Source organism: Scyliorhinus torazame, chromosome 9 (genome assembly GCF_047496885.1).
Source record: "Scyliorhinus torazame isolate Kashiwa2021f chromosome 9, sScyTor2.1, whole genome shotgun sequence".
Taxonomy (NCBI): domain Eukaryota; kingdom Metazoa; phylum Chordata; class Chondrichthyes; order Carcharhiniformes; family Scyliorhinidae; genus Scyliorhinus; species Scyliorhinus torazame.
The window spans coordinates 120,603,938-120,616,967 of NC_092715.1; the positions used below are offsets into that span (position 1 = coordinate 120,603,938).

Here is a 13,030-nt window from a genome sequence, read left to right on the forward strand (position 1 = left end):
TCATGCTTTTGCTGCTGGTGTGGTGAGTGCTGTATGTCACTGGTGTGTCACCAAAGGTTAAACACACTGGAAGTCAATGATGTTTAACTGTACCTTGAGCGCCAGTGGAATATGTGGATGCCAGGATTTGGTTCCGGTGAGATTGGGCCGTGTGAGAGGGCCTGCACAGCTGCGGCTCTTGGAGGGAGAATAGCACTGATATGTGGAACAAATAAAATATTGATGGAGTGATAATTTCTACGACAAAGTTCTGGATTTGATAACACATTCTCAGACTGATCCTTAATTAATGGGATTGAAGGCGGACAAATCTCCAAGACCTAATAATCTTCCCAGAGTATATAAGTAATGTTGGGAATAGCAATAGACAGGAAATCAGAGATGCATGTGATGAAGGAACACCTGTGATTATGGATGACTTCAATCTGCATATAGATTGTGTGACTCAAATTAATCACAGTTCAATAGAGTTGGAATTTCCGGAGTGTATACGGGATGGTGTTCTGGACCAGCATAGAACATCGAACATAGAACGATACAGCGCAGTACAGGCCCTTCGGCCCACGATGTTGCACCGAAACAAAAGCCATCTAACCTACACTATGCCATTATCATCCATATGTTTATCCAATAAACGTTTAAATGCCCTCAATGTTGGCGAGTTCACTACTGTAGCAGGTAGGGCATTCCACGGCCTCACTACTCTTTGCGTAAAGAACCTACCTCTGACCTCTGTCCTATATCTATTACCCCTCAGTTTAAAGCTATATCCCCTCGTGCCAGCCATTTCCATCCGCGGGAGAAGGCTCTCACTGTCCACCCTATCCAACCCCCTGATCATTTTGTATGCCTCTATTAAGTCTCCTCTTAACCTTCTCCTCTTAACCTTCTCCTCTCCAACGAAAACAACCTCAAGTCCATCAGCCTTTCCTCATAAGATTTTCCCTCCATACCAGGCAACATCCTGGTAAATCTCCTCTGCACCCGCTCCAAAGCCTCCACGTCCTTCCTATAATGCGGTGACCAGAACTGTACGCAATACTCCAAATGCGGTCGTACCAGAGTTCTGTACAGCTGCAACATGACCTCCTGACTCCGGAACTCAATCCCTCTACCAATAAAGGCCAACACTCCATCGGCCTTCTTCACAACCCTACCAACCTGGATGGCAACTTTCAGGGATCTATGTACATGGACACCTAGATCCCCCTGCTCATCCACACTTCCAAGAACTTTACCATTAGCCAAATATTCCGCATACCTGTTATTCCTTCCAAAGTGAATCACCTCACACTTCTCTACATTAAACTCCATTTGCCACCTCTCAGCCCAGCTCTGCAACGTATCTATATCCCTCTGTAGCCTGCTACATCCTTCCACACTATCGACAACACCACCGACTTTAGTATCGTCTGCAAATTTACTCACCCACCCTTCTGCGCCTTCCTCTAGGTCATTGATAAAAATGACAAACAGCAACGGCCCCAGAACAGATCCTTGTGGTACTCCACTTGTAACTGAACTCCATTCTGAACATTTCCCATCAACCACCACCCTCTGTCTTCTTTCAGCTAGCCAATTTCTGATCCACATCTCTAAATCACCCTCAATCCCCAGCCTCCGTATTTTCTGCAATAGCCTACCGTGGGGAACCTTATCAAACGCTTTGCTGAAATCCATATACACCACATCAACTGCTCTACCCTCGTCTACCTGTTCAGTCACCTTCTCAAAGAACTCGATAAGGTTTGTGAGGCATGACCTACCCTTCACAAAGCCATGCTGACTATCCCTGATCATATTATTCCTATCTAGATGATTATAAATCTTGTCTCTTATAATCCCCTCCAAGACTTTACCCACTACAGACGTGAGGCTCACCGGTCTATAGTTGCCGGGGTTGTCTCTGCTCCCCTTTTTGAACAAAGGGACCACATTTGCTATCCTCCAGTCCTCTGGCACTATTCCTGTAGCCAATGATGACATAAAAATCAAAGCCAAAGGTCCAGCAATCTCTTCCCTGGCCTCCCAGAGAATCCGAGGATAAATCCCATCAGGACCCGGGGACTTATCTATTTTCAGCCTGTCCAGAATTGCCAACACCTCTTCCCTACGTACCTCAATGCCATCTATTCTATTAGCCTGGGTCTCCGCATTCTCCTCCACAACATTATCTTTTTCCTGAGTGAATACTGACAAAAAATATTCATTTAGTATCTCGCCTATCTCTTCAGACTCCACACACAACTTCCCATCCCTGTCCTTGACTGGTCCTACTCTTTCCCTAGTCATTCGCTTATTCCTGACATACCTATAGAAAGCTTTTGGGTTTTCCTTGATCCTACCTGCCAAATACTTCTCATGTCCCCTCCTTGCTCGTCTTAGCTCTCTCTTTAGATCTTTCCTCGCTACCTTGTAACTATCCATCGCCCCAACTGAAACTTCACACCTCATCTTCACATAGGCCTCCTTCTTCCTCTTAACAAGAGATTCCACTTCTTTGGTAAACCATGGTTCCCTCGCTCGACGCCTCCCTCCCTGCCTGACCGGTACATACTTATCAAGAACACGCAGTAGCTGATCCTTGAACAAGCTCCACTTATCCAGTGTGCCCAACACTTGCAGCCTACTTCTCCACCTTATCCCCCCCAAGTCACGTCTAATGGCATCATAATTGCCCTTCCCCCAGCTATAACTCTTGCCCTGTTGTGCATACTTATCCCTTTCCATCATTAACGTAAACGTCACCGAATTGTGGTCACTGTCCCCAAAGTGCTCTCCTACTTCCAAATCCAACACCTGGCCTGGTTCATTACCCAGAACCAAATCCAACGTGGCCTCGCCTCTTGTTGGCCTGTCAACATATTGTGTCAGGAAACCCTCCTGCACACACTGTACAAAAAACGACCCATCTAATGTACTCGAACTCTATCTTTTCCAGTCAATATTTGGAAAGTTAAAGTCTCCCATAATAACTACCCTGTTACTTTCGCTCTTATCCAGGATCATCCTCGCCATCCTTTCCTCTACATCCCTAGAACTATTTGGAGGCCTATAGAAGACTCCCAACAGTGTGACCTCTCCTTTCATGTTTCTAACCTCAGCCCATACTACCTCGGAAGAAGAGTCCCCATCTAGCATCCTCTCCGCCACCGTCATACTGCTCTTGACTAGCAGCGCCACACCTCCCCCTCTTTTGCCTCCTTCTCTGAGCTTACTAAAACACCTAAACCCTGGAACCTGCAACATTCATTCCTGTCCCTGCTCTATCCATGTCTCCGAAATGGCCACAACATCGAAGTCCCAGGTACCAACCCATGCTGCCAGTTCCCCTACCTTGTTTCGTATACTCCTGGCATTGAAGTAGACACACTTCAAACCACCTACCTGAACACTGGCCCCCTCCTGCGACGTCAAATCTGTGCTCCTGACCTCTATACTCTCATTCTCCCTTACCCTAAAACTACAATCCAGGTTCCCATGCCCCTGCTGCATTAGTTTAAACCCCCCCAAAGAGCACTAACAAATCTCCCCCCCAGGATATTTGTGCCCCTCAGGTTCAGATGTAGACCATCCTGTCTGTAGAGGTCCCACCTTCCCCAGAAAGAGCCTCAGTTATCCAGAAATCTGAATCCCTCCCACCTGCACCATCCCTGTAGCCACGTGTTTAAATGCTCTCTCTCCCTATTCCTCATCTCACTATCACGTGGCACGGGCAACAACCCAGAGATAACAACTCTGTTTGTTCTAGTTCTGAGCTTCCATCCTAGCTCCCTGAAAGCCTGCCTGACATCCTTGTCCCCTTTCCTACCTATGTCGTTAGTGCCAATGTGGACCACAACTTGGGGCTGCTCCCCCTCCCCCCTAAGGACCCGGAAAACACGATCCGAGACATCACGAACCCTTGCACCTGGGAGGCAACATACCAGTTGTATATATACACATCACATTTTTCGCGCCCGTGCTAATTTCCTTTATTGTACAGAGAGGTTTATTTTGTCCTTCGTTTAACTGACCCAATGACCCATGGATCGGTTATTGTCAAGTGGTGCTGCGGGTTGTATTTGCTGATTACCCCTGGTAGTTTCAAATGTCTGAAGGCCGTGTGCTTGTTACCTGCCACCTCTTTTGGTTTTGTGCCTAGCGTGAGGAAACAAAGCATGTAAGATAACTTGCCAGCACTGGAGATGGGGAATGGGCGCTCTTTCACTCTTCTGCCGTGCTCTGCGCGGTGTGAATTTCTGGTGTGGCTTTCCACTGTTGAGAGACTACCGGGAGCTGCGTTGGGGGAGGGGGGGAGGGGGGAAGGAGAGAGATAGATTGATCCGGATGTAGCTGCCTGGAGGCTGCGTGCTTGTTTGCTGCCGCCCCTTTGCTTTTGTGGCCTGGAGTAAGGAAAGGGAGGATGTAAGGTGACTGCCAGCCCTGGAGAAGGGGAGCTCTTTCTCCCTTCTGGTGTGCTCTGTGTCAGTGTGACTTTTTCCTTATTGAGGAGTTTACTGCTGGAAGCCGCAGGAGTGAGATTGATTTGAATGAGCAACTTGATGGAGGTGTAGAAGAAATGCTTTTGCAGGTTGCTGGTGACTTTATTGTACTGTTGACTTTTTTTACTGCCTGGAGGCCGTGTGTTTGTTTGCTGCCGCCTCTTTTACTTCTGTGACTTGGAGTAAGAAAAGGGAGGATGTAAGATGACCTGGTCAGCGCTGGGGAGGGGAAGCTCTTTCTTCTGGTGTGCTCTGCATCGGTGTGACTTTCCTGTATTAGTTACGCGACCCCTGAGTGACATTCCATGTTGACTCCATTGTACTGTTGACTGTCTAATGTTTATATGAATATCTTTGTACTGATATTCTGTGGTGAAAGGTGCTTGTGTATATGGCACGGTGCCTTTTCCCTGGTCGTTAGTGGTTAGTGTGATGTGTGGACTGTTAAGTAGTTTGTTTTCATCTTTTTGTATAAAGTTATTGCTAGTTTAATAAACAATATATTCTCAAGTGGCTTATCGTGGGTACACATGCCATGTCTCAGATGATGCTTATTGCATCACCTTTCAATCAAACTTTAAAACCTGAACAGTTTGCCTGACCTCTAGAAGGGTAAGCACCATAGAGGCAGCAACCAACAATCGAACACTCAGCGTGTGGATCAGGGAAGGGCATCTGATCAAGGCCTCCCAAATATTCCCGGCTGGGGTATGGGGGCTCCGGATGTGGCCGGGGGTGAGTGTGCAGCGCGCGGTTCTCCAGCATTACTGGCTTGCTGCAAAGCACTTTTGAGAGAAGACGGGACACGCAAGGGTGAGTGAGGCTTGGGGGATTTGAGGGTCCCGAGGTGGAAGCCCTAACTGATTGTCAGTCTCCTTCTCCAATTCCTCACCGATACCAAAATGGATGGTGGTGTTGGTCCATCGGAGGGTCACTCGCAGTGCTGGTGGCACCCCAGGCAGCCAGATGCTGAAGAAGGCAGCAGTGTCGTCGTAGGCTTGAGGCGGCACCCCATGTGCAGGGGCTGCTGCACAGCAAGGAGACCCGGCCGCCCATCTGGCCAAGGAGGAACCCAGAGGAGGACGGCATCAATGTCCCATGGTGTTAAAGGCATCGTTGGCCTTTCGAGGACATGAAGGACAGCGTATGCCGCAAGCTCAACGAAGAGACAGTGCAGCACCTGTGCTACGTCTGCACAGGTTGGGTACCCCGTGAAGGAGCACCTGGTGGCCGTGAATATCGCTGCAGCCCTGAACCTCCACGCCACCGGTTCATTCCTGAGCTTGAGTGGGGACTTGTATAGCATTTCACAAGCTACAGTCTACAAATGCATTCGCGAGGTCAAGGATGCCCTGTACGCCGGGGCATCAAACTTCTATTAACTTTGAGCTGGACCAAGCCCACCAGGATGCCCGGGCTGCAGGATTCTCTGCCATTGTCCAGATGCCCCAGGTCCAGGGGATAATTGATGGCACACATCACCTTGTGTGCACCTGGGCATCAGGGAGTGTCCTTCATTAACGGGAAGGGGTTCCACTCCCTGAATGTTCAACCCGTGTGCGCCCACTCTCCGGATTATGTACGTGTGTGTGTATGACTTCTCCATTCTGGAACACTCTGGCATTCCCGGTGCCTTCGAGGACCACTCCAGGATGGCCAGTTGGCTCTGGGGGACAAGGCGTACCAGCTGAGGTCCTAGCTGATGACGGCAGTGCAGAGGCCGGCGACCTGACACAACGAGGCCCATGTTGCCACCCGTGCTGTCATTGAGCGATGTGTTGGACTGCTCAAATTGCAATTCCGATGCCTGGACTGCTCTGATGGAGCTCTGCAATACACCCCAGAGGGTCCCCTACTTTGTGGTGGTTGCTTCGCCCTTCACAACCTGGCACAGGAGTGGTGACATGCTGGAGGAGGGGGAGGGGGGACATGTGGGCTCATCCTCCATCCCCTCCTGATCCGCCTCCTTCTCAGATGACCCGTAGCATTTGAAACTCCTCCAATCGGCTATGCACTCGCTGGAATGTCGCTGACATCCCCTCCTGAATCTCATAGCCATGCCCTCGCATCTGCTTCAACTCTGGGATATACTTGGCTAGAGGCATCTGGCTGGAACTCAGGTGAGGCTTGGGATTCAGCAGACCTCCGACTGCTGCGTCCCTTGTATGTTCCTGCCTCCACTGATGTGCATCAGCAAATGTGTGGTGTTCATCAGATTGTGCCCCAGAAACGTGTCCAGTAATGTCGCTCACCGAGGTGTGCGTCTCTGCGCTGGTGGGAGTGGTAACTATGACGACTCGATGGTGGTCTCTTGGGTGAAGGTGGGGGGAGCGGGGATGATTTTGGGTGGCCTGGCCCCAACAGATAGAGATCCTGCGAGAGAATGGACATGTGGACAGTGAGAGGGAAGGGCTGTTTTGTCACACGGACATCTCAATTAAGACAGGTCATCTGAGTGAAGGGGCAGTGGACCCTCACCTCTGCGGCACAAGCCAACCTTGCTGTCGGTGACTGCCCCCTCCTTGGACAACTCCGCGATTTCCAGGACCCGTTCCTCATAGGGGGCGAGGGCTCAGATCTCTGGTACTCCAATCCGAGTTTTGGCCCTTTCCAGCTTATTATGGGCTATCTTCTCCTGCGGGGACAAAGAGAGGGCCTTCTGAGCCATGCTCTTGATGGATCAGGGGGGCCTATAGCAGTTGACGTGTGGGCACCGCAACTGGACGAAGGAGTTGTGCAGATGGATGCTGGGGGTGCTGAAGAACAAGAATGGAGATCGGATGTGGGGAGGGTGTGAGGTGTTAGCGGCGAGATGCTGAGGCGCGAGTTGGGCAAATCAGATAACGAGACAGCAAGTAATGGCAAGACACTCGTGAGGGCCAGGATCTTGCAAATGAGCCGCTGAGAAAAAACCGACCAGTCGCGCCCAAAATGACATTTATTCCGTTTATTCCCCCCCACTTTCCTGTCTGCTCTGCTCCCTGTGGTCCCGTTGGCTCCTGTGCGTCTTCCCCATGCTCTATTGGCTACAAGCAGGTCCTGGAACAAGTTAGTGAATGGCCTCCATGCTTTGTGGAAGCTATCGTCTGAACCCTGGATGGTAACCTTGATCTTCTCCAAGTGGAGAAATTCCGATAGACCTACCAGCTAGTCTGCAGCTGTGGGTAGTGCTGCTGAGCAGCTGATCACCAGCCAAGGAAGATTCCTCGGCGGCAATTAGAGAAACAAAGGCTAGGGTGTCGGCCAGATTGAATTTGTAGCCTGAGAAGGCTCCCAATCCTCCCAGGAGCTTCATGATTTCTTTCATACCGCTTTACGGGTCCGAGATGTAGAGGAGCAGGTCACCCGCACAGAGTGAGACTCTGTACTCTTTGCCCCCTCTTCGGATTCCCTTTCAACCTCTTGCCTCTCTCAGGGGAACCACTGGCAGTTTGATTGCTAGGGCGAACAAGAGCAAGGACAACGGGCATCCCTGCCTTGTGTCTTTGTGCAGCTGGATGTATTCAGAGCTCGACCGAACCGCTCTAGTACCTCAGTGAGGTATTTCCACTCGACGCTATCGAAGGCCTTTTCTGCGTCCAGGGAGATGATCACCGTTGATATTCTCTCCCCTGATGGGGTAGTTATCATATTCATAGCATCGAGTGGAAATACCTCAGAGGTACTAGAGCGGTTCGGACGAGCTCTGAATACATCCAGCTGCACAGGGCAGCACAGTAGCATTGTGGATAGCACAATTGCTTCACAGCTCCAGGGTCCCAGGTTCGATTCCGGCTTGGGTCACTGTCTGTGTGGAGTCTGCACATCCTTCCCGTGTGCGCGTGGGTTTTCTCCGGGTGCTCTGGTTTCCTCCCACAGTCCAAAGATGTGCAGGTTAGGTGGATTGGCCATGATAAATTGCCCTTAGTGTCCAAAATTGCCCTTAGTGTTGGGTGGGGTTACTGGGTTATAGGGATAGGGTGGAGGTGTGGTCCTTGGGTAAGGTGCTCTTTCCAAGAGCCGGTGCAGACTCGATGGGCCAAATGGCCTCCTTCTGCACTGTAAATTCTGTGATAATATTCAGCAGACACTTGATGTTCACAGTTAGCTGTATACCCTTAACAAAGTCCGTCTGGTCTTCTGTGACCACCTCTGGTATGGAGTTGGCCAGCCGTTTAACCAGGACTTTTGTGAGTATTTCCACTGCCACATTGAACAATGAAATGGGTCTGTATGATCCCCACTCTGTTAGTCTTTGTATGTTTTGGGTATCAGAGATGTGGTGGCCTGTGGAGGCAAGGTGCCCCTCCCTAGCGAGTCTGCGAATATTTCCCACAGGTGTGGGGCCAGTGTTATTGCAAACATTTTGTAGAAGTCTGCCGGTAACACGTTGGGTCCTGGCACCTTCCCCGTCTGCGTGGAGTTGATGCTCTTCATGACCTCTCCCAGTCCTAGAGGTGCTTCCAGCCCCCTCCATCCATCGTCCCCCGCGACTGGAATGTCCAGCCCATTGGCAAACCGTTTCATCCCGAGTCCCCGTCGGGGGATTCGGAGGTGTCCAGTCCCCGGTAGAAGGCCTTGAATGCTTTGTTGACCTTTTTTGGTTCGGCGACGAGTCTGCCTCTGCTATCCTTTACCTGGGCAACTTCTCTCGTAGCTTCCTGCTTTCTCAGCTGGCGAGGCAGCAGGCAGGTAGCCTTGTCTCTGTGCTCATGTCTGGTGGAGTTGGTGCACTGCTTTCCTGGTGGATAGCAGATTAAAGCCCATTTGTAGCTTTTTCCTCTCCACCAGATGCTCCACGGTCGGGGCCTAGCCACCCTCTCTTCCCTGTCACTCCCAAGTCTTATAGGTGATAATTTCTCCCCTAATCACAGTCTTCAGTGCCTTCCAGAACGTGGGAGGTGAGACTTCTCCGTCTCGGTTGTTGGTGATTACTCATCTATGGCCTGTGCTATTTTCTGGCAGGAGAACGTGTTAGCCAAGAGGGTTGTGTCCAACCTCCATGTGGGGCGTTGGGCACAGCCTGTCTCCAATCTCACATCCATTTAATGTGGAGCATGGTCGGTGATTACAATCACGGAGTATTCCGCTCTTACTATTCCAGGAAGCACTGATTTCCCACTACAAAGGAATCAATGTGGGGGTAGACCTTGTGAACTGGTGGGGAAAACGACAATTCCTTCCCACCTGGGTGCAAGCACCTCCATGGGTCCACTGCACCCCTGCCCCAATGATCAGTCTGTGCATGTCTTATCTCTTTATAAATTCCGTGACGTCCCAGTTGGGAGTGTACAGATTAACCAGGACCACTGGTGCCCCGTCCAGGACACCGCTGACCATGACGTACAACAGTAAACACCACCCTCTTACTTATTAGTACTTACTAATTAGTAATACTTATTAGCCGTCGTCCCATGGCAGGCATGGTAGGACTGTCCCACCCAGCCCTTCCTTGCCCCCTGTATCCCCTCTTCTGTCTACGCTCCTGCCTCCACCCCCACCCCTACAGACTTCTCTCCCCATGGGAGATGCACCGCGGCGTTCCTCTCTCTCATAATTCATGGCACTAGCTTTCTCACTAGCGTGGTGGTCCCCCTCCAAGGGTCGATTTGTCCCCCTCCTGCGCCTGTTCTGCTAGTGTCTCTTCTGTCTCTTCCTAAACCTCTCCTGCGCTCTGCTGCCCTCGCTCTCTCTTTCCTATGGGCTGGTTTCTCTGCTCATAGGGAGGCAGTGCTGTCCCGTGCACAATTGTCCATTTCTTCCTTTTGTTTTCTCCGTGCCTTCCTCACCACTGCCTCTCTTGCTGCCTGTCCAGACTATTCTTATGGACAAACTCGTCTGCCCCTGCTGGGACAGTAAAATAATGTTCTTTGCCCTGGTACATTGCCCAGAGCCTGGCTAGGGATAACACCCCAAATCTGACTGTGTTCTTGTACAGGGCTGCTTTTGCATGGTTAAATTTGGCACGGCACTTTACCAGGCCCGCCCCAATATCCTGGTACACTCTTATTTTATATAATAATAATCTTTATTGTCACAACTAGGCTTACATTAACACTGCAATGAAGTCACTGTAAAAAGCCCCTAGTTGCCACATTCCGCCGCCTGTTCGGGTACACCAAGGGAAAATTCAGAATGTCCAAATTACCTAACAGCACATCTTTCGGGAGAGAGGAAACCGGAGCACCCTCCCAGTTGTACACCTTCGTCTATCGAGCCCAGCGAAGAATCCTTTCTTGTTCCAGAAGTTTGTGCAGCTTTGCTATTATCGCCCTCTGCTGCTCCCTGGCCCTAAGCTTTGGTCGGAGTGACCTGTGAGCTCTGTCGACGTCCAGCGGTTTGGGGAAGCTGATTCTCCCAGCCTGAGTGCCCAGCATTTGGGCCAGGTAGTCAGTTGGAACCGTGCCCTTGATTCCCTCTGGCAGGCCCACTATTCGAATGTTCTGCCTCTTCGACTGATTCTCCTAGTCCTCGACTTTTCTTTCAGGCTCTCCTGGGTCACCACAAATCCCTATTGATCTCGGCCTCCAGCGTGATGATTTGGTCGCCCTGATCCAGCTCTCGTATCATGTACCCTGGGCTTCCAGTTTCTTCTCCATGCTGTCAAGCACCTCCGCCACCGCCACCTTGACTGTCGCCTTTTTCTTGGCCTTGATGTCGCCTTTCATTGCATTTAGTTCCTTGGTTAGGAATATCTTCCATCCGGGTAGCGGGGATCTTATTTCCAAGTCGCCAGTCTCCCTCTCTCAGGGGAGGCCGGGGACCCTTCGCCTCATGGGTCCGCCGACTAGCTTTTTCGACGCTTCTGTCCTTTGCTGCAATTCCTGGTGTCCCTGCAGCCTCTTGAGCAGCTACTTTCGCATTTTTGGCGTCCGTGCTAATGTTGAGGATGAGGGGATGTTTATGTCCGATTTTGCAGGCCAAATTTGGCCAAAAGTGCCTATTTTGCTGTCGTATGCAGGAGAGTCACCTGATGTGCAACTACTCACCACAACCCCGTCACCGGAAGTCCGACTGACAAGTCACATATGTTAGGAGCAGAAACTGCAACAAGATTGAATTGATCCAGAAAATGATATTCATGACTCATTTAAATATCCCGACAAAGCATTCACCCAGCCCCTGGGAGTCAATGGCGCGCCTATGAGCACCAGTTTTCACAAGCGTAGACCAGGCGTGATGGCACCTCGGGGGGAGGGGAGGGGGTCTCTGAAGCCATTTAAGCCCCAAGGGTGATCGGGGACAGGGCAGGGTAGTCCCCTGGCAGTGCCATGATGGCACTGCCAGGGTGCTCAGTTGGCACTGCCAGGGCGCCATGTTGGCACCGCCAAGGGTCAGGGCCTGGAGAGGGGAGAACCATGTTCACGAAAGGAGGGATGTTGACATTTAAATAGAAGTCCGAACAACTCATTTTAATCAGTAGAACAATGGCACAAGATTTTGCATTTTCCTAAACAAATCAGAAACTATTATATTTGGCACACTTTCTACAATTAAACTTTAATTCCTAAAACTAAAATCTACGTACTGAAATACAAGAACTACATATTTGCAACAAGCTGTTTCTCAAGGAATATTTGTTCTTTTATCTGTTTTGTATTTTGTGCAGTAGATGGTGTCACCAATGACAGTAGTGATAGTGAAATGGAAGACAAATCCACTTCTAAGATGGCAACTTTGAAGCTAGAAGAGTGGCTGAATTTTAGAATAGACCCTGAAGTAAGTAATTTTTGATGATATGCCCTTATTCTATTTTGAACTAATGACTGGCACGTTAGTAAATCATCTTTAACCAAACCGTCTATGGCTACAACAGTAACTACTATAATAACCTCTCAAGATATTATGCTGATTTCACAAATTCACTGAAAAATGTATAACCTAAAAATCCACATTTGCTGTAATTTTTCAAAATAAAACTAAGATTACATAGATTTAGCATTTCATTACAAATCTCATATTCTTTGCAACCTATCTTTAATTTAAATTGTTTTATTCAAATTGAAATACTCTAGCAACTGCTTGAAAAGTTGCTTTCTGTTGAGATTAATTTCTCTCAAGACTAGATGACTCCAGCAGTCCAGGAGTCAAATTAAAAAAAAAAAAATTTTCAGAGCTCTCTGAGATTTTCATTGGGACGCTAATTGATTTTTGTGATCTATGTTTTGGTTTGCAGATACTTTGATATATGATGCAGTGTACACTCCTTCGGAGTATGTGTGTGTGTCTCGGTCTGTGTGTTTCTGTCTGTTTTCCCCCCCAATTTCACTTCCTTTTTTTTCACAGCAGAAACCAATTAGCTGTTTTTAATGTGGTGAGGGGATGTCAATCTGGATTATGATTTGTTTTATTGTCATGTGTTGCTAGGTGCAGTGAAAAGTATTGTTCTGCGTACAGTCCAGACAGATCATTCCATACATGGAAAAAAACATAGGTCACACATAAATACACTCAGTAGAGAAGATGTTTGAGAGATCAGTCCATCTGAGGATCATTCAGGAGGCTGGTAACAGCGGGGAAGAATCTGTTTTTGAATCTTGGCAAGAGTGTTTAAAAACATTCTGGTT

The 13,030-nt window shown here is 49.3% G+C and overlaps 1 protein-coding gene across 8 annotated transcripts in view; it reads left to right on the plus strand.

Annotated features, from left to right (window-relative positions):
- The window catches only part of ythdc2 (YTH domain containing 2), a 227,156-nt gene that overhangs the window by 183,000 nt on the left and 31,126 nt on the right, over nt 1-13,030 (plus strand). For 6 of the 8 annotated variants that reach the window (XM_072516464.1, XM_072516459.1, XM_072516462.1 and 3 more), the window contains one exon: nt 12,073-12,182. In XM_072516464.1, the coding sequence (XP_072372565.1) occupies nt 12,073-12,182 (110 nt within the window). The remainder of the gene's footprint in view (nt 1-12,072; nt 12,183-13,030) is intronic. The other 2 variants (XM_072516461.1, XM_072516463.1) reach the window with 1 other exon arrangement.